Source organism: Protomyctophum parallelum (genome assembly GCF_964188405.1).
Source record: "Protomyctophum parallelum genome assembly, chromosome: 20".
NCBI classification, from domain to species: domain Eukaryota; kingdom Metazoa; phylum Chordata; class Actinopteri; order Myctophiformes; family Myctophidae; genus Protomyctophum; species Protomyctophum parallelum.
Window position 1 is genome coordinate 29,714,433 of NC_139718.1, and position 22,221 is coordinate 29,736,653.

At 41.4% G+C, this 22,221-nt stretch overlaps 3 protein-coding genes across 7 annotated transcripts in view; all 3 read left to right on the plus strand.

Annotated features, from left to right (window-relative positions):
• The first annotated feature begins 262 nt into the window (after nucleotides 1-262).
• Nucleotides 263-11,598, plus strand: slc39a8 (solute carrier family 39 member 8). The gene is made up of 8 exons (XM_083791451.1): nucleotides 263-806; nucleotides 1,151-1,316; nucleotides 3,345-3,514; nucleotides 3,639-3,761; nucleotides 4,874-5,044; nucleotides 9,920-10,127; nucleotides 10,416-10,600; nucleotides 11,075-11,598. The coding sequence occupies exons 1-8, from the start codon at nucleotides 582-584 to the stop codon at nucleotides 11,219-11,221; spliced, it is 1,395 nt and encodes a 464-aa protein (XP_083647577.1). The 5' UTR covers nucleotides 263-581; the 3' UTR covers nucleotides 11,222-11,598.
• Nucleotides 11,599-11,869: 271 nt separating this feature from the next.
• Nucleotides 11,870-17,590, plus strand: LOC310878068 (N-acetyltransferase 8-like). 2 transcript variants are annotated; one of them, XM_083792162.1, is made up of 2 exons: nucleotides 11,870-11,966; nucleotides 16,450-17,590. In XM_083792162.1, exon 2 carries the CDS (start codon nucleotides 16,471-16,473, stop codon nucleotides 17,140-17,142), a length of 672 nt encoding a protein of 223 aa, XP_083648288.1. In that variant the 5' UTR covers nucleotides 11,870-11,966; nucleotides 16,450-16,470; the 3' UTR covers nucleotides 17,143-17,590. The 2 variants fall into 2 exon arrangements, with proteins under 2 accessions (XP_083648288.1, XP_083648287.1); XM_083792161.1 differs by lacking the exon at nucleotides 16,450-17,590 and adding an exon at nucleotides 14,471-15,653.
• Nucleotides 17,591-17,817: 227 nt separating this feature from the next.
• Nucleotides 17,818-22,221, plus strand: part of dctn1b (dynactin 1b) — a 49,993-nt gene continuing 45,589 nt past the window's right edge. For 3 of the 4 annotated variants that reach the window (XM_083792151.1, XM_083792153.1, XM_083792154.1), the window contains exon 1: nucleotides 17,818-17,884. The gene's annotated coding sequence lies outside the window, so the exon portion shown is untranslated. Of the gene's footprint in view, nucleotides 17,885-21,737; nucleotides 21,841-22,221 lie in introns of all 4 variants that reach the window. The other variant, XM_083792152.1, reaches the window with a different exon arrangement.

Genomic DNA, 22,221 nt, shown 5'->3' on the forward strand with positions numbered 1-22,221 from the left:
AAACAAGTTGAAACAATTAACTGCCAAGTGGCAGCGTTAAAAGCCGAGTCATGTCATTGCTTCTTTTCATCTAAATGCCAATACCCCCCCCCCCCCCCCTCTCCACCCACCCACCTTTAAGTCTGAGTGAGCACGCTGAATGCCAAGTGAGAAAGTCACTCACAAAGGAACCCATTGAAAAAAGTCAGTGTGGCTGTGCGCGGCGCTATACTAGCCTACATGTGGTCGGTACGCAATGGGTCGGTCACTTCACATTTCGCTTCTCCGTCTCTCAGCGTAGCTGCCGAGGTGAACTTTGAACCAATGGGACGTAAACTAATCTAACCCAGATAGCCCTATACTGATTATTTTATAGAGTGAATATACCGGGACGGGATTTGGAAAATCTGCATTTGAGGAGGTAGGACATGGTGAAGCTACGATGGACCTGGACTATATAAGAACTTCAAGGACAGTATGTGCTTGTATAAGTTTCTAGTCCAAATAAACGGTATTTAGCAATATTGGGTTAACATTAGCTGGCACCCACCGCAGGATCACAAACAAGATTCAACGAGCCATTTCACTGCAGACCGGTAACAATGTATCCGCTCAGATGTTTGATCACATGCGTGATACTTTTTATTTCCAAAACGCAAGGTGTAGATGTGGACGACCAGGATGGTCATAGATATCTTGATAATATCCTGCGCTTTTATGGCCAAAACAAGTCCATTTCAAACAAGAATCTTGAAAACTTAGTGCAAATAATAGCAGCAAGAAGACCAGAATTAATAGCTGAGGGAAATCCACTCGCAGATTTAGAGGTAAGTGCTTCCTTAAAAAATGTTTTTCCTCCAGTATTTTTCTGATTTGTAACCTGATATAAATAACAGTGATCGAGGTTAATACGTTATAGATTAGTCATGTTTACTAGGCTACAGGTTGTTTGCTTTTGTTTTGACAGTAGTTGACCAAGCAAGAAAAACAAATGCTTACACTATGTTAGAACATCTCGTCGCCTATATCTTAGCATTTTTATGTTTTTCACTATTCATATATAGACTAGACATGCTTACTGTATATTGGAATGCATGCGTACATGAATCTTACTTTGTTTTAACTTTCCTCTATCCAATTTTCTATCAATACCTCTCCCTCCCCTCACCAGTGTCCTTCGGTGAAGCAGATCTTGTCCCAGTATGGGCTCAACAATGTCAGCCAGGCGCTGACAGTGGAACATCTGGAGAGAATCTGCCCTGCTGTGTTGACTCAGGTGCTGCTGCCCTCCTGTCCCTATAACGCCCCCACGTTGCTGGAGCCTGGAGATTACACTGGTGAGCAGTTGCTTCACAGTGCAGTGACAGTGGTTTTCAACCCTTTTTGAGTGGTGCAACCACTCCAAGGAACAGCAATGTCCGTGTTAACCTATGTGACTATGTGTGTGACTATGTTACTAAGAGTACCAGTAGGGGCAAAAGTGGCGTTGTTGTGCCAGAGAGAGAGAGAGAGAGAGAGAGAGAGAAGGGGGGGGGGCAAGGGGGAGAGGGGAGTTTCACTACTCAGTTCACACGGGTGTGATTTTTATATTATGGCCCATCATTCATTCAGCATTTGACGAGATCTTTCCTCCAGACCTCAGACCACTGGTTGAAAACCACTGCTGTAGGAGCCTACCATAGATGTCTCCAGGCATTCCAGTTTTCACAACATGGTGGTTTTATTGGTTTTGGCACAACTCACGTAAAACCACACACATCCAGTTATCAACCTGAATACGTGCTGGGCCATTAAGAGGACAAACAAACTAAATTGATTATTTGTAAGACCACCAAAACAAATATGTTGTTGGTGCTCTGTGATCTTGGCACAGTGCATGCTTTCACGTTGGTTGGTTTTACGCCTAAGAGAAATGGGCTATGAATATGATACAACATGTTGGGTCATTATGACCGTGGATAAATAGAAGACTGCTTACTTCGTATCCCCCCCAGTGGTAAACTTTGTGAACAAAGCAATAAACTCAAATGGAAACAGCTTGCTGCTCCAACTTGTGGTCAGAACTCAGAACGTTGTGTTGTGTTTGTGTTTTGCACACTAAACGTAGTGGAGCAGCAAACCTGTGGAGACTTTTCCTTTTGATCTTGCACTGCAAATTGTTTTGTCCAGCACTGCCAATAGGGCAAAAAAAGAGCTGCATACTGTAGCACTCTTTTGAGTAACTAACAAAGCAGTAAATTCATATTTTTGTAGGCTGTTTGATTTTTTTAAATGTTTGTGTTTGCATTAAAGTAAGCATAGGGATAAATATTTATTTCTATAACAATGCTCCCCAGCCCTTTCTTCCACATTCTTGCATGTAACCCTAATGTAGCTTATGATCCTCAGGTTTTGAATATATAACCCAGACAGAGAGATAAATTGCATTCTCTTTATTCAAGCTCAAAATAGTTAGGTGTAGTACCGATGGAGAGAAATATTAACAACTTACAGAATTTCACATTACATACCAACAAATGATAAAAGTACAATTTCACATGCAGTGGTACTACCTGTGTTGTTTGATCTCACAGTCTGCCTTCTAAACAAGCCCTGCCATTGTGTCCTTATGGAAATTGGCAAAGCATAGACAGAGGGAATGAAACAATTGTTCTTTTATCTCTCATTCTCTCTGAGAGAAAGGACATCATTCTGTCTAGCTGGGAAGCAGAGACTGTACATGCATGCAGCTGATGACAGCAGTAAGGTTTCAGTGTCACATTCCAGCAGTGCTCTCCTGTGGCGGAGGAAAATTAAAGCTTCACAAATGGCCTCAAATTGACTCTAGGACCCATTGATCTGCCCTCAAATATCACATTCCCTGCTTCAGTTCTGTTGACTGTGCAGGTTATACTTAGATATGATCAGGGTTTGATTTGCTGGGTCGGGGGGGGGGGGGGGGGGGTATTGTGCAGTTAATGATTTACAGACATCATTTAATACTGTGATCATGATTGAATAATTGGGATTTATGGTTTATTTTTAGGTATGTTGCTATTTCACAAGAATTCGATACACATTTTATCGCTGGTGCAGGACAAAATAAGTAAGGTCAAGTAAAGAAGACTCCACAACAGCTTGCTGCTCTACCACATTTACTGTTCAAAAGCAGGAAATAACTAGGAAATAATCTAATGAGGTTATTGTCTGTTTTTAACTTTTTGCAGGTAAACTGTTAGTTTCTATTCTATTTCAAAGAGAGATTTGGCATCAAAGTCATCAACGTGTGCTGAGCCCCTGTGCCAGGAGCATTGAAACATTATTTGGCCACACTGTATGACTGTACCATTCATCATGAAACTCTTTTGTTCTCGTCTCCCTGACAGTGTGGGGTTATGGGTTCCTGTCTGTCACTGTGATAAACCTGGCTTCACTGCTTGGTCTCCTGCTGGTCCCCTTCACAAAGAAATCCTATTTTCCCAAATTGCTTACTTACTTCATCGCCCTTGCCATAGGGACACTCTTTTCCAATGCTGTTCTACAGCTCATACCAGAGGTTTGTAGGATGGCGATACAAATGACATTTATTTGAAGTTATGAGACTAGAGCTTGTATTTATACTTTTGATTCATTTAAAATGCATACAGATACAAGGCTAACATTGTCCTGAAATCACACAGGCCCTGGGTTTTGATCCAAAAACCGATAACTACGTGGAAAACGCTGTTGGAATATTTGGTGGATTTTACCTTCTATTCTTCGTGGAGAAAATATTGAAAATGGCCTTGGGAGTAGAACACGAGGTATGTGAATGTTAAAAGAGAATTCCATGCTAGAAGGCTTTCTTACCTTTATTTCTAGTTGTTACGTCCCCACCAAAGAGGTCCAGGTGTTATTTTTGGCAAAAGCGCATTATTGGCTATAGAGCACCGAAGTCTGACGTCACTTTCAGTAGAGGGCGTCAGTCCCCAGGTTCATGTATTTTTTTTGTTGCATTGAAATCGCCATAGGGGGATTTTAGATCGCTTCATATAAGAACTGTGTTTGGTCAGGGGGGTGGCTGTGTGTCGTTAATGATGTTCATTAATATTTGATACAGCCAGTTTCTGGAGAAAATTGAATTAATGTGGCCGCAAAAGCCTTGAAACTACATATGAAGGCAATGTCGCTGCTAATATACGTCACGCCCAGCCGTCAACACATTGCGTTCCTGAGATTCTTCGTTGACATAAGCTCAGCTGGTGGTGACTCAACTCGTACTAATCAAGCATTAAATATCAATAAAATAAAAATAAACGTAATAGTAATAGTATCCCAAGCGGCACAAAAACCCAACCCCCATTGAGGGCTTATACTAGGGAAAATAGCCAATAATGCACTTTTGCACAAAATAACACCTGGACCTCTTTGGTGGGGACGTAACAACTACAAATAAAGGTAAGAAAGCCTTCTAGCATGGACTTCTCCTTTAAGGATTGCATGTTCATAATTGTGTCTGTGTGAATGTATGGATCTTCGAAATGCTCTCTGTGTTCGCATACGTGGGTTTGATTGTGTGTGCGTTGGGGATGGAATGGAACAGTGTGTGTGTTGGGGATGGAATGGAACAGGGGACTGCATATTATGTATATTTTAATTTATATATTCTCTCATGACTGTTTTATGTATTTGTACTTTGGCCACCTGAACCCGTTTACAAGGGGTGAAGAATTCGTAATTAATGGCATACTTTTATTGATTTATAGCTGACATATTGATTATATATGTATTATCAATCTATAATTAGGCACTAAACTTTGATACTGAAGAAACTACCCTCTAATACCCCCCCCCCCCCTCTCTCTCTCTCTCTCTCTGTCATACTATTTCACTTTTCCAACCAATTTCCTGGTGTAATGAACTTGCCTCCCTTTAGCATGGGCATAGCCACTTTTCCCCTCCTGAACTGCCGCAAGGGAACGCCTTCCATAATGGGGATATACTGGAGAAAAAAGAGTGCATCACCCTGACCAACGTCAACACCATAACTACAGACAAGACCTGTTCAAATCCTGCCCCTCAACATACAGAGGTGACACCCTCTCAGGTACCAATGAACTCATCCAGGGTGTATTCACTGATGATATAATATTAGAAAATGTTGGAAGTGGGATAATATTACGCATGATTTTTTAATCGCATAGGAAACTTGCCTTGTTTCTTTCTAGCAGTCTGCATTTCAGTGTAATCTACTACAACATTACCTTTCTCTATTTTGTATCATCAGGTGTCTCAATCTCACCACATAGAATATGCTTCTAAACATTAGCCAGTAGCCACTGAGGTGAGAGCACCAGCCCTTCCATTAATCTGCATGTTGAAAACATAAAGCATTTTGTTTATATAATTTTATCAGGAATCTGGGTGTGATGCGTGATGTGGGTGTTATTGGGTCCTATAAATAAGTACAATGTTGCTCAATGCTCACCCCATAAAAGGCTTGTAAAACAGCAAGTAAATATGGTGGCTCAAGAGGTAGGGTGGTCGGCGGTCGCTCAAGCATTTTGGGGCACAGTGGCACAATCAGCACTGTCATCTCACAGCTAGGACACTGGGGGCGTGTTCTCTCCTTTGCGTCATCAGTGCCCATACCCTAGGTGGGGTTGGCGAAAGGGCCTCTCTGTGCGGAGTTTGCATGTTCTCTCCATGTCCCCTAGGCCCTAGGGTAGGTACCGTGTGAATCTTTTCTACGTCCCAGCATAGACATGGTAACGCCCAGCCTGCCTCTGATTGGCCTACCGACACTGCCAGTCTTTCCCCCATGGTCTCACCAGACTGTCCTCCGAGAAATGGGTGTTTTCTAAATATAGTGTTAGTGTTGATTATCGTGTATTAATCTATTTATAGTAAACTAATACTATTATACTAAAATAGATAAAGAATCAATGGAAAAGAGACCTTACAGTACAATAATGTTTCAAGTGTACACATACAAGTTACGCTACAAATAAATTACACAATAATCAACACACTTTATTTAGAACACATCAATCATTCCATCAAAGCAAACGGCATAACCAATATTATCGCGGCAGACTATCCAGCATGTATCCTCCACCTCAGAGGAAAGTCTGGTGCGGCCGGCAGTGTCGGTAGGCTAATCAGAGGCAGGCGGGCGTTACCATGTCTATGCTCTGATGTAGAAAAGATTCATGCGATAGGTACCCTCACTGGGCCTCACAAAAAACATGCAGTAATCATGGTCTATAATGCCCCCCCCTGGTCAGCCTGATGGAGGGGAAAGGAACTGGTTGGAATAACATGTTCCTTCCACGCGCTACATCCTACCAGGGAAACTCCCCCGCCAGGTGATAAGAAGCGGCATTCTCACTCCTCATGCATTGAAGGAAGCATGAGCTCAGTTCAGGCCTTTCCAAAGGTTGGTAGAGGGAGAGTAGTGCCCAGGGTTACAGTTTAGAAATTGACACTGGGTAAAAAAAAAGAAATCTTTTAATTAAAAAAAATAATTGAATCCCTATCCGAGTGGATTTTGGGTAGTTAACCAAATAACAAGCAAATATTATCTTTGGCACCCAAAATCCTAATCTGCTCCACTTTAATAGGGATTAAAACTTTGAATTTTGGGCCCTGGGAATTGGAAGGTTTCTGGTTTAATCCTGACTCCTCTGGGCAGTGTAATTGGGTGTAGACATTTAACCCCTAACTCCGGGTGCTGTTCAATAACGCTTACTCCTCCCAATGCATGCTATGAGTTAAAGTCAGATATGCACATCTGTTGAATTCAGCCCAAGTGTATTTGGCCTTCCTCTAACTAAAAGCAAGTATGCATAACTAGTATCATGTTGCTGTCTGCTAGGGCAGACCAGTTAATGTTTTTGACCCATGTCAGACACGAAACAAACACGATGGCAAGTGGGTATTCAGAGTTATTGATTGAACTGTTATCTGTGACATGGAACGATTAGAGGAGTGGCGTTAATGTTTAACTGTGAATTCTCCCTCCCTGTTGTCACATTGAGAAATAAGTCTCTTTAGGATCATACTAAACAAACAGAGGGAGTGGTGTCACACAGAAGCTCAAGGAATTGAACCAAGATGAGACAGAGACTCCCTCACCACCACAAACTGCCCCCTTGGATAAATGCAGGAATTGTCTGGGTTGCACACAAAGACCCCTTTTTGGCAGTGGGCGATAATGGGTTGGTTTGTCATGGCGTGTCGCCAACTGAGTGCCATTAGCCCTGTTTGGTTCCGAAGAGTCTCAGGTTTTGCTTCAAGGAAAGTTATGCCATTATGTTTGTAATTCGAAGAGTTCTGTTTTAAATACCACAGAACTGCATCTGAAAAACAAGCCGTACTTGAAGTTAAACTTTCCAAGGTCTCTCTAAAATATAGAAACGCAGTGTTTAGCTTTAGTTTCAGTTTTTCTAGGTTCAAGGTTTCTTTATTCTTGCATCTTGTGTATGCGTACATAAGAGTCAAAGGAAAGAAGAGAGCTGCACACTGTTGGCTCCCTTTGTTGGTTACATTTTTATTTTGCAATTATAGAGTGACATTTCGAGCCCATGATCTTGGGTACATACTGTAAGAGTAAAATTATTTTGTTCTGGTTCCCTCAGACATTATAGCAGCAATGATAGAGATAATAATAAACATGTATACAACAACAAAGAGATAACGAAAAGAGGAATAGTATCAAGAATCAAGACAGTTTGTCTGCTGGTCCTGAGTCCATTACACACTGCACACACTGCAAGAGTTTACCAAGATGTGATCCAGACCTTATATACATATATAGGCTACAGGTGCAGGATCCTGTGATGTATGCGTGAGACCGACAGGACGTCTCTCTCTCACTCTCTCTCTCTCTGCGCACGCACACCACACACACAGGAACACAGGGCGAAATAGAGCGATACAGGAGTCAGGAAGCTAAAATCTTGATTTTCATGAAATCATTCTCTATCTTTGTGTATCCCTCACACACGCACACGCACACGTCACACACACACACACACACACACACACACACACACACACACACACACACACACACACACACAACGTCAGGACTTCGGCACTCTGTATTGGACCGACCCACTGTTTCCAAAAGATTGGGACTGACACCCCAGCAACTCATTTTAAAAGGTACCATTTCAAACCGCACACTGCATACAAACTGACTCGTTTTTTAACCGAAAGGAGTGCATATATTTTCCTTTTCCATTAAGTCAGTTACCATTAAGTCACAATCTCTGTCACACACACTGCAAATCCTTGCATGACATCTCCAACAGTGCATGCATTCAAAACACATGCACACAAACTCACACATCGTGTAAGCGCGACACACACACACACGCACACACACACACACACACACACACACACACACACAGAGACAGAATATCGTGCAGTGTGTAGGGGGCATTAGGTGCTTGAAGGTACTATGTACCAGGTTCTTATTCCTAAGTTGTAAACATCTATCTGTCCTTAACATTGTTTATCACTACTACTACTACTACTACTTGGAAGTAATATACAATATTATTATAGATATCACCTGGGATACTTGCTGACCCTTGCTCTTCCGTCTTTGTCTTTTAAATCAGTTGGACCAACATGCAATAGACTTGACACTGCCAGGTAGTACTGAATTTGTGAAATGTTGGATGTGTGAATGCTCGCAACAAGCAAGTAGTGGGCCTGTTGATGTTGAAGTATTCATTCATTTGGCAGCTTTTATTAGTAGTAGAGTGAAGTTGGTAATATGTCCACAGATTCAAACTTGATCAATTAGCTCAGAAGCAAAATGTAACTTTTATCAGCATAGTTGGTACTAGTAATTGCAAGTTTCAGAACCTACAGTAGATGAATACAGGTTTGTTGTATTTCAACACTGTTCATGTCTTTTTTAGTTAACCATGTTATTTTTCACAAATTGTAACATTTGAGCTTGTGAAATTTTACAAATTCAACAATGGTTTATTTGATTATTATTTACATAGTCCTGACCTGACTGTGCATGGTTGGATTTATGGAATTAGGAAATATGCCTATGCACATATTTCACATTTCATTTTCATATCTGTCATGTTCTGTGGAAGGTAAAACAGATTTAGTCTCATCCAGGCATCTCTCCCTCCTGTCATTAATTGGGAGGAATGAATGCATGCCTCCTGTATGCTTTACTTAGGCACCTAAAACAAGCAGGAGCAGATGGCACATCTGATACGGACAATCACCTTTTATTTGCTACTGTGCATGTATGAAAGGGCAACTCCGGACAATGTCCCGAGATTCCCGACCGCCCTGATTCATCTCAAAAACGGCTTCTGTGTCACTTTTATGGTTCAAGTCAAAATATTTTATTACAGCCTCTTCCTGGATCCGAGTAGTTGCAGCTTGTATTGCATATGGACAAACAGAGTTTATATGATACACAGGAAATGGAACATTGCAGATTTTGCAAGTAATAACTTGGCAGTTCAAACGGGTTGTACCGCCTGATGTGTCATCCACTGATAAGAGTGGATGCCTTCTGGGGAGAGACTACTGGCTTATATAGCCCATATGTATGTGGGCTAATCAGCTCTCCCAGGTTTAACTCCCAGGTACTGATTCAACTTGGTATTGAGACATACCTTCCTTTGATCAGGATATGCGCTGTCCGTGGTACTGACATCTCTCCCCAGGCCTCTGCTCCGCCTGGTGGTTGGACTTGGAGGTTCAGGCCACAGTTTACCTGTGATAAAAGTCTATGACTGTTCTGTTGTCAATCTACCTCAGGAAACTATTATTAATAAATGCATTCTGCTTTTCTATGTTGTTACAATTTACATGTGTGAACTCTTTATTATAAGTTTCAAGTTATTGGCCCATCACTCGGTTTAGTACGTTGTTTTTACGTATGTGTAGCTTTTTAACCTGCTCTCTCTCCTTTGGGAGGTCAACCCTACAGGAGGTCCAGGTGTCTGGTGTGATGTGCCACTGGCTTAGAGGGCAGCGTGTTTCCAACATAAAGACAGTGGCATGGATGATCACCCTGAGTGATGCTGTGCATAACTTCATAGATGGACTAGCAATCGGTGCCTCCTTCACAGTGTCTTTGCTGGCGGGATTCAGCACCTCCATTGCAATTGTGTGTGAGGAGTTCCCACATGAGCTAGGTGAGTTTAGGAGCACTGGTATACATTGTTGTTAGTGGGAATGAAAACATAGGCGCCCCACCGGAAGAGGAGGGCCTAAGCCTGAGCAAACGGTCAACATCCTGCTATCCACATTCTGTTTGGCACTGCCACGGAAAACAGGGTGCTGTTTTTGGGGGGTGGGTTCCCAGATTGTTACACGACTGACATCACAAATTCTACAATATATTTTTCAAAGGAGATGCCGATTTGTTCCAAAACTTCCACCATCAATCCTTGGTTAATGTACTGCTCTCTTTCTGGCTTCAGGTGACTTTGTGATCTTGCTGAATGCTGGTATGAGTGTACCACAAGCCATATTCTTCAATATGCTATCAGCCATGTCTTGTTATGCCGGCCTTGCCTTTGGTATCCTGCTTGGAAGCAACTATGCCCCCAATGCCATTTTTGCTATTGCTGGGGGCATGTTCCTGTACATTGCACTGGCAGACATGGTAAGAAATATGATTGTCATACATGGGGAATTGGGTTTGCTGCAAGGCATAACAAACAATGCCAACAATGACAAACTAAACAAATCACACCCATGTGAACTGAGTGGTGCAACTCCCCTTTCCCCCTGCAGTATATCTAGTGGCACAAGAATATCTTATATTTAATATATAGGCAGTGTTTTCACTCTGACTCTGACTGCAATGACGAGGGTCTTTGCTGAAGGAGTGCCAGTGTAATGCCTACAATGTTAAACTGTAGAAAGTCATAAACACATAGCCCATAGTCCATAATTTATCATTTACTTAGTCAGATCAGAAGCAATTCTATTGCCTTTCTTGGAGCTACAGTATGTGTCTCCAGAGGGTGCACACATGTCATTACTCCCTAGGTAGGCTGATGTCAAAACATAATGGCTGTATGTTGCCCATGAAAGGTGTTAGACAGGAAACTGAATATTAATTATGTCTTTTCAGTTCCCAGAGATGAACAGCATAATGAAGGAGCAAGAGCGAACCAGTTCCAAGATCATCTTCTTCCTGATTCAGAATGCAGGGCTTCTAACTGGCTTTACTATCATACTGCTGATAACTTTGTTTGCTGGGGAAATCAACCTGGGTTAAGGAGAAAGGAACACAGAGGAACATATGACCATACAAAGAAAGAGCATTAGAACAGAGAAGTGGCCCTGAGCTTCTGAAAGTGAATGTAAAAATGCTTGTTTTGTACAAAACCAATGTATTTTTGACATAAAAGAAAATAGCTAAGTGTTTTCTATCTTTTGACTATCATTGTAGCTGAAAGCTTAGTCCAAGGGAATTAATTTACAATCATTTGGTATGTGGAATAAAAGCAAATTTGTATTAAAAGGTAAAAAAGAATATATATATTTATATTATGTTGTGATCTACATCTTTAGTTTACACTACACTTATTGGCGTTTCAGTCATTGGCCTTTAAACAAAACGGTCTGTTTGATGTGACAACACTGACTGTTTTGGCATCGGTCATTGAGCCTGGGAGTGGGACTGATATGTGCTATCATAATGGCATTCTGATTCAATCACTGGTGGTTTGTTATTGATTTGATTATTTTCATTGTTGAATTCTTATGTCTGAACTCTGAAGTAAATTCCTGCTTTTATCTTGTTGTCCTCCTATACATATTATACAAACAAATGTCAGACAAAATACATTTTTTTTTAAACTTTTCTATTGCGTCATTGCTGTGTCATCCAATCCGCTTGAAGTATTCACTGCACTCCAACAACCAGGAAGTAGTGTACAGTGGTGGTAGACAGTGGTCATCTGATCTATGCAAACTGCAAAGGAAGAGTCTGATTTACTTACTAATTTATTTTTAACAAGGTAGGTCATATTTATTCGCACATCATGTTCTTACCGTCTCTTTCCCCGGCGAGTAAGAATTAAATCTCAGTTTAATACTGAAAGAATGGATCGTCTAGCTGGCTAACTGCGCTAATTTGCAACCAATCGAATGCTTAATATATGGGGGTTTTAAGTCTGTGTGGTTTTACATGAGATTTGAACCCAAGCGTTCCTTATTTGAAGAACACAATAATTACCTACGGTTATTATACGATTATCCCCAGTTTATGGAATTTGAATCTCGACAATTATGTGTCAATGTTAGCTAACTTAGCTCTGGTCCATAGCTCTAATACGTTGCAACGCATTAGAGCTATGTCAATGTTTAACTGTCTGGCTGGCTAGGCTACTCATTACTCTACTCTACTGTACTCATTGATGGATGCATTTTAGCCTGGAATTGGATAGACTTTAGTTTCTATAATCTGTTGTGTGTAAAACAGATTACACACAACACTATTTCTAAAACACTCAGCAGCACGAAGCTCTACTTCTAGAACGTCTCTCAACGTTTTTATTAAACTTTATTCACAAAATGTAGGCCACCACATTGAAACTGCTATTATCCACCGTATGTTGGCCGAATGTACTGGGATTAAAGCTCAGAATGTTATGAAACTAAATTAACAATGTATTAAGAAAGATGGAGCTCTTTTAGATCTTGAAATCTATTTAAAAAGTAACTATGGAGCAATTTGAGCTCAAAGTGAAAAAATAAAAGTCAAGAGGCTGCTGCAGGCTAGCTCTGCCCTGTCCTCTTCAGTCTTCACTTCTGGACTGGTCATCATGTTGGATAACTAGAACAATATGGTGAGGTAATTCAGTTACTGCCCCCTAGCTCTAATCTGGGGTTAGTACCTCCAGCCTAGCTGTTCCTTGGATGGAGCATGGAGACAGACTATAGGCTATTATTTAGTAGCCATGGTTCACATGACTCTGATGACGCTCTTGATTATGACATGTTTCAGGGCTAGATATTAAGAGCTGATGCTTTTATTTTAAAGGAAGGGTAAGTCACAGTGATATGTAGCCCTGCTCAGAACCCCTACAGTTTGTTTACACTACACTTTACGTAGGGTCCCGTCCCATCTGTCCCAGGCTAAATGTTACACAGACGTACATACATTCGGAAACGTCTGTGCTGCGGCTTTTGAGTGATTGTGATATGTTTCAAAATAAGCATATAGGAGCTATAGGAGACAACGGAAATGTCTGAGAATTTTCCTTTGGCGCAGAAGCTGTTAAGTATTTTTACTTAACAGGGTTGGCTAGCTGCGTGTCCCTACGTTCCTGCCTCTGATCTGCTCTGTCGCAGCTAGCCAGTGTCGGTGCTGAAGGCGGTACAATGGGATGTCAATAAGGAAGTCAACGAAGGAAGGAAGAGAGAATTTCAGAGCTGCCAAACAAAAATACGTAACGGCTTCTGCGCCAAAGGAAAATTCTCAGACGTTTCCATTGTCTCCTATAGCCCCTATATGCTTCTTTTGAAACATATCACAATCACTCAAAAGCCGCAGCACGGACGTTTCCGAAGGTATGTACGTCTGTGTAACATTTAGCCTGGGACAGATGGGACGGGACCCTACGTAAAGTGTAGTGTAAACAAACTGTATGTGGGGCTAAGTGATATGTTTTGGTTAAAGGTATATTCAGTGATTTCACTCCAAAAACCTTAGGTTTCGTTTTTGGCTGTGGGACCCAGCCTTTCGTCCAATCAGGATAGAGAGTCAAAAACGAAACCTAAGGTTTTTTGACCCCCAGGGGTTAACTGGGGACAGGGAGGAACTCCTTATATGGTCAGCACACTCTATAGTAGAGAGGATTATCACAACAAAACAAAAAAATAAGTGATATTTGAATTAAGTGAAATCACTGAATATACCTTTAAAACAACGTTTTTTTGTTCCAAGAGCGTAAAATGAAACCAACTCCATCTGTTAACTGGGGGCCACCTGGAATCCCCTTAAGGACCACTGGTGGTCCCCGGAGCACTGGTTGAAAACCACTGTCCAATCCGAATATATAGCTATTTAACCAAAGAAAATCACTTATCCTACCTTCTTTAATCCAGGTCGAGTTTTACTTTGTTATATATTTTTTACAGTTTATTAAATTAGTTTGCTAGCATCTGTGACCTATTAGAGATTGCAATGCCTTCATCCAGACTTTATCACGCCATACTATAGATAATGAAAGCGATATTTCACTTTCAAACATGTTTTGGGTAATTTTATCGTGACCACCCCAGGCTGTTTTCAAGTTGCTTCAGACACCTATTTAACCCTATTTTAACCCATTCTTGGTTCTGGTGACTGATGTCCTTCTTGTCCTAATCTAATGTGTGAGGGGGACGTGTTTTTTAATTTTATTTTTGTAATGCTCACAAAAGCCTGAGTAGATAAAATAACACGAAATCCCTTGGAAGTCTGTGCATTGAGTGTTTTTGATTGCTCTTAAAGCTGTCTTCACTGTTGTATTGAAAGGCAATTGCCACACTATGGCTGGTGTTCAGATCCGGAAGTATCAGGATGACGACGCTGAGGCCGTCAAGGAAATCTTCACAATGGGCATGAGTGAGCACATCCCCTCATCCTTTGTGCACCTCCTGAAACAGCCACCGACACAGCTGTTGCTGATGATGGTTGTCTGCGCTCTGCTGACCAGCGCCAAGTCGTTCCTGCTTCCCATCCTCGCAGTGACGCTCCTCCTGGCAGGGATGAGACAGTTTGTCGCCTACATGTTCACCAGCTACATCGACATGTCCCTCAAGAAGGACCTCAATCACATCCAGGAAACTTACTTGACGAGCAAAGACTCGTACTTCTGGGTGGCTGAAAGTGAAGGTCGGGTGGTGGGAACAGTGGCCTGCCTGCCTGCAGAGAATACGCCTGGCTACCTGGAACTGAAGCGCATGTCTATAAGCCGTAGTCACCGTCGTATGGGTATAGCTAAGGCTCTGTGCCAGACAGTGGTAGACTTCACCCGTGAGAGAGGCCGTCTTGGGGTTGTCTTGTACACTTCTATAGTGCAGACAGATGCACAGAAGCTGTATGAACACATGGGCTACACAAAGATAAGAGAGTTTGTCATGCCAGATCTGGCAACCAAAATCACTAACTTCACCCTGCTGGAGTACAGACTGGACCTGCAGCAAGACAAAAAGATGGACTGACTGAGTGGAACTGAAAGAGAAAACAGTAACACATTCTGTCTGATCTAATTGACAGTCATTCTGAAACGCCTACTTACTCACACACACACACACACTGACTGGAAAGCAAGAAGAATGGGTCCGAAGGCAGTCAATAAATGTATCATTATCGGTGGCTTTATTTTTTGATTCATTGTATATTTACATTTTTAACATAGCATTTAAACGTTACTAATACTGATTGAGTCGATGTTGGCTTTTATGTGGATTGTCTCCCGGTGGAGAAAGGTCATTGATTCATCCTACATCATTGCTTGCTTAATGGCCATATGGAACATGGCTTTGTGAAACTTTGTTCTTTTTAACTGATCGTTTCACCATGGTTGTCAGTGGCACCTTCTGCAGTACTGCCTGGTGTGCACTCCTCCCTTTGTTTTCTAAGTTTATTGTATTAACGTACCGTACCATAAAGATTGGTTAAAATGTTTTCTTTAATTAAAATGAGTCCCAGATTTCAGCTTTATTATGTTTTTATTTTGTTCATAAATCAATATCTAACATTAAATGCAGTCATATAACTTTGAACTAAATAGAAATTAAGGTGACAGTTTATTGTGTAGGGGTTACTTATCTCATTAAAGTTTCATAACGCAAGTCGATGATTCATAGTACCGTATTGAAATCCAAAAAAAGTTTTTAGCTTTGGAAAATAGTTTGACGGTAATGACAAGTAGGCTGTAGCATGAGTCATTCTGCTAAACATGCTATAGTAGATCACATGTAGTCCTTGTAACTTTCAATTCCATGATTGAATCGTCTTGCTTATGATGACTATGTACTCTACTACAGCATCTTTTAGTTTGGATTTTTATCCAGATGCTGCTCTATTTATTTATTTTGCTTGAAATGTTAATGTAATATTTATTTTGTTTGCATATTGGACAGTTGGACACTTAAGAGACTAAAGTGTGAAAGATGATTTACACTATTTGCCCTATTATGTTTTTTTCTAAAAAGTTTGAATGTCTATTTTTTAAATAATTCTTTAGAAAGCTTATACGTGTGCAGCTGACATGATCACTCAACAAAATGCAAAGTAAGGAAGGAACAATGATATTAAAAAAACAGATTTATTGGAATCACTGGGCACTATACAGTAATTAAAACTGTTCTTGACTGGTCTGTCAACTTGTTTTCTAGAGTTTATTAATCTCTTCATGGCACTTTGGCAGCATAACATATTTGATCCTATAATTTGAAACAATCTAATCTTTGTGCCTTTGTGCTAGTAAGCTGTCCTCTTCCTTCCAGGCCACGTCAGGGAATGAACAGATGGCCAGTTTTCAGATTCGTCAATACCAGGACGAGGACTATGATGTGGTCAGAGAGGTGTACTCCACAGGTTTCTCCGAGCACCTGAATGCTGTGTGTGTTCAAGCCTTGAAACAGACCTGGGTGCACCTTACCGTGGTCATCTTCATCTTGGCAACTATTGCCTTGTCTGGGTGCCTCCTAACTACCTTACTAGCCACAGTTCTCCTGTTACTTGGAGCCAGAGAGGTGGTTAGGTACCTGTTCAACCAGGGGGTCCAACTAGGACTCCGGGAGGACCTCTTGGATATTAAGGCTAGCTACATGAAGGAGGGACAAGTGTCTTGTTTCTGGGTGGCTGAGAGTAAGGGCAACATCATAGGGACAGTGGCCATACTTCCCTGTTGTACACAAGTGGGAGCTTGGGAACTGAAGCGTATCTCTGTGAGAACGGAGTTCAGGGGTTTGGGAATTGCTAAAGCACTTTGTCAGACGGCGCTCGACTTTGTTTTGTGTCATGATGTGCAGAATGTTGTCCTGTACACATCTATGCTCCAAACTGATGCACATAAACTGTACCACAAATTGGGATTCTACAAAATTGACGAGTTCATTTGGCCATCTCTGCCAGCCAAGCTGATCAAGTTCATGGTTTTTAAGTATGGCTATAAAGTGCCTCAGAAGGAAAAGTAAATGGCTGTTACTTCTGAAAAGTATACTATAATATGTTCAGTAACGGATCTCCCCATCTCCAACTCTTTAGTTAACAGAAAATAGATTTTCAGGTTGGGACACCATCCAGTCAGGAGAAAGACTTCATATAGTACAGGAAACAAAACGTAGGAAACAACTGACATTGGAAGTGATGAAACCAAAATAGAAGACAAAATTGGTCAAAGGAAAGAATACATAGTTCTCACTTCTCTCTCTTGGTTGGATGAAATTGGTGACCAGAAAATGTGGCGGTATACCAGATTATAGAGCTTGTTAACTTTAACAAACATGTTTGTTTTAACCAAATATATCGGTTACCTATAGCACCTTTTGTTCATTTAAATTCACTACTACTACTAAGATAGGCCTATTAATATTTGATACATTATGCAACCTTCAACCAATAGGCCTACAAATTATTGTCATAATATAATTAAAATGCTGTAATTATCATGCCTTGTCTGCTCTTATCTTTTTTTATTTACCCCTTTTGAGGGATACAATCACGTGCATCATCATCCCATGATGCCTTGACCATGAAAATGTAATTGGCATGCACAATCAATGATTGACAGTTAGCAGTTACCATGTGTTGCCTCATGCTAGCTCAGTCAGGCAATTCGACGGACACCACAGGATGTTGCCATTGTAGAAGTACATGGATGGATTTCCCTAAAAACAACGTGAGGGACGAAGCATAACATTTACACAAGCCAACGAGGTAAGAACCCGCACACAATCTCATGCGTAATCGGTGTACACGGGCCACGTTAAGCTGCTGACTATTATGTTTTGCATTCATAAAAATGTCCTCAATTAGTAATTGGTCATTATAAAGCAGGAGCGAGCTAAGGCTAGCTCCGCTAACGCACTGGCGCTAGCAGCTGATCAGGGAGTGTCCCTGTCCCACTGACAGCTCAAAATCAGCTGAGAGGGCAGAGGGGCCAAATGTCTTTATGGAAATTACTAACAAAACGTAATATGGATAAACAATGAGTGCAAAGGGTGAAAATGTGTTCCAACAATCACACTATAGTTTGGAATTGTTTATTTGTGATATTTCTTTTCTGTTTTATAGGCATTACTTATGGGGGAAGGTCGGTATCATAGAGTTATATATCTGGTCGGTATACGCGGTTCACTTCACGTGGCTGAAATCTGATACACATTTCATATCGTCCGCAGTCTTGGATTGATTATCTCATTTAAACCTAGGCGAATATGTACTGTAACGTTAACGATATTACGAATACGATACCCTAGCCCCAGTATGTTCCCTCAGCACTACGCTCATTCTCTAGCTCTCGGAGCTACAGAATGAGCGTCGGGAGAGGGCACATATAATATGGGGCTAGCGATACCACAGGTCCCCAGCCTAGCCCCTGTCGTTTCGGGACCTTTAATACAGAAAAGGTAAACAAGGGCCACGAACGGGGCTAACCGATGCCCCAGTGCCCCACCATGAGGCCAATGGTTTCCGTGCTTGTTAAAACGAATTATTTCTGTTTTTGCTATTCGACAGAATACATACATAATCAAATGGAGGCCTTTGTAATCGCTAGATGGTGCCAGATGAGATCCCTCTCGCATCCCTCTCGCCAAATAGAATATTATACCGTTAGCATTTCGGTTTTTTTAAGAGAAGGGAATTGCATTTCTTTGATTTAACTACTTTGTCATTGGTGATATCAGACCATAGTGTAATAAATTGTGATTGGTTACACACGTTTACAATTACCACCTTTTCATGTCTTGATTTTATATCAACATTTATATAAACATGAGCATTTTATTCTGGTGCTTTTTAATGTATCCAATTTTACCAAACTATAGGCCTACTTCATATTTTGCACATGTAAAATGTTGGCCCTGTTGGGTCACTCATTGATGTCACTCACTACAGATATTTTAACTACATTTCTAACATAAATTCATAACATAAAATAGGCTACTTTCGTTTTTTTTATCCAACATTGGCAATGGTGGATATATCACTTACTGTGCTGATCTGTTTACAAATGAAACACTTCCCTTTCCCTGCCTATAGATTTCCCCCATCCCTCTCTATCAATCTTTAACTTGATGCTGTGTGAGCCATATCAAATGACATTGGTGTTACTGTCACAGGAACTGCCATTTAGCTCAGGTGTTCTCAAAATTAACATTATATTCATTACTTTAATTGAGGCTATACTTACTACTTCATGTTGGAACCACATGGGTGGGTATAGTGGCATTATCAGTACGCAAGTTATGATTGCTCTTCCTCCAGCTGTCTATCATGCAGGAGTGCAGATCCTCTGCTGTTGTGAGACCGGGTGTCCCTCTTGAGCTAGTCTACACATACAGTACTGTAGGTCAGCCTTCTTCGCCTCAAGACAGTGGCCAGCAGGCTTCAGATGAGTCGACACTCATTGATCATGTCTATTATTCTCAGGGTGTCATCGAAAAGGTCCATGTTGTGCGTAGTCCTGCCAGGGTCCGTGTGCATTGTGCTGCGTGAGGGCATATAGCAGCCATAATGACTTCTCAGACTTGGTCATGGGGCTCCACTCTCTTAGCTGAAGAGTAGGACTGACTCGATTGTTTAGTGAAACAGTGACCCTCTTTGAGTGTTGTGCTTACGGCCGACGTACGTCCACACTTAATTAATTCTGTGGAGTGTTGACCATGCAAGTCCCCGTCTGGTCTTGACTCTTGAGGTCCTTCTCACTGGAGTCGATGTAGTCGCCAAGATGAATGTCGGGCACAGTTCTTAGCAATGTCATCTCTTGGTTTCCTTGGCGTCGAGATACTGTCCTATCCTCCTACACTGACAATAGTAGTGAGTAGTGTGTAGACCTGCTTCACTTTATCTGAGACTAGCATTCTGTCATCAGTGTAGTCCAGGTCAATGACATTCACTCGCAGTCTCTTGCATGAGACCATGGTGAAGTCCAGCTCTTCCTCTCCCTCCGATGTCTCTCTCTCTCCTTATCACGCAGTTAAGTGCTCAATAGTGTCATCGGGCTGCTGCTGACCTGCCTTGGTGTGTGCATAGGACAGCCACAGTTTTCACAAGCTTATCAGATATGTATCCCAATAATCCCATATCCCTGCGTATATCCAGCATATTTCTCCTGTGGACGGAGTCAAACACGTCAATGAAGGTAACTCGAGCCTAATAGACATTTTTCCACATTAAAGTTTATATTAAAGTTTCACTAAGCATTTAGCCCACACAATATCCAGAGTGATTTTCACCCAGGACAGCAGCAGAATATGCTTCAATAAGCTCCTACGTTATTTCCAGCAGTCTGTAGTATCACGTAATGTGTTACTACATTGCCCATACATGCAGAGGGCATGGCAGTGTTTTTCATTCTTACGTTACCTTGCAAGTGATGTAAGAATTCAGGTAGACCTAGTTGCAATGTCATTCCCTCTTGAAATCCCAGTTTATCACCGCTGTTAAAATGCTCTGGTGCACCACTCAGTTTCTACGCAATAGACGGTACCCAGCTATTTTCTCTGTCATTGTCCTCTTTTTCTGTGATGAGACAGCTCTTTTGCTTTGTGCTGTCAGTTGATCCCACGTGTATGTCATGCCTATTCCTTTGGCTGAAAGATAAGCCCCCCCCACCACCGCCACCACCACCACCATTGCCGCTAGCCCGCTACCACATCAACCAACCCCCTCCATCCCGCTCTATCCATTCCTCATTTGCATAAAGGGGTGCAAGGAAGGAGACTGCAGATATTTCATTGTATGTCCTGAAATATCCTCAGCCGCTACTAAAGTTAGCTCTGCATTGTCTAATAAATAGACTGTATTTTCAAAAGTTGGCTTAGAAAATACAATATTGTCACATTACCACATAACCTATTCTATGTGCCCTACATGCATGCACTAATAAGGCTTAGAGCCACTTGGACAGACCTATGTGTGTAAGATATAGACAGGCCTAACAACAACCTAGTATGTGTAACCTAATGTAGGTTAAACTCTATTACCGATATCTCACTCAACTAGAGGTTTGTTCCCTTTTGTTTAATAGCTGAAATGTGAGCAATTAAACAAAACATTTCTCCTTGTTATCCATGCTGAACCCTTTTACAAACAGAATCCCTGCAGCATTTGCTTCCATTGCAGAAATACTCAAATGAATAGAGTGAAAAGCCCCCAGCTACAGTGTGCAGTTGATAAAAGACTGCTAATCCAACCTCTGTCATTTGCCAACACATCACATCATCCTCACCTGGATCTTTTGTGTTCCACCACAGTTAAATGTATTGGACAATTATTTCCAATACATTTAATTTACCTTTCCCTTAATGATGAAGGTTCTCCACTCTGTGTTTTGTATCATGTGGCCAAATTTAACAAATTCACCCTTTCTCCCATCAAAGTTTTTCCAAGGAAAATCTATTTTTGAAACATTTTGAAAAATAAACAACTGTTGTAGCATATACATTTACCACCCAATGCATGTTGATTAACTCTTTACAGTAATCTGAAACGGTGACAGGTTTTGTCTAATGTTGAATTGTACAAAGCATTTGTCAATGCATTTTATGTGGTCCATTGATCCCAGTTGATTTAGACGTGTCTATTGATCACCGGTGACTTTCTGGCAGCCGTCACTCAGGACATCGATCTGTGTTCTTCCCCAATGGACTTTGATCATCAGACATAAGGTGAAAACAGACAAATGACTTACGACATTTGTAGAAAAAGGGTATAGGCTTTAGTTTAGACATAGGCTACTATTGGTCCAACTGTCATTAGACCAACAACCTAACCCTAACCGCAAGCACGGGAACAGCGCATGTTCGACCACATGTCCGACCGTTGTTTCCGCATGTCCGTTGTGTGTCTAATCTGCGTGTGCATCTCGTAGAAAAACGGGAATAATGACAGAGATGATTCATTTGTTTTTCTTAAGAGATATTTTGTAAAGTAATACGGAGGGCTTTAGGGCCCAGTGGTGCTTGTCAGGGCCTAAGCCACACTCCCTCCTGCAGAAAGAAGCCAGTGCAGTCACTAGCGCAGTGCTACCACTCAGCTGATGCACTCTC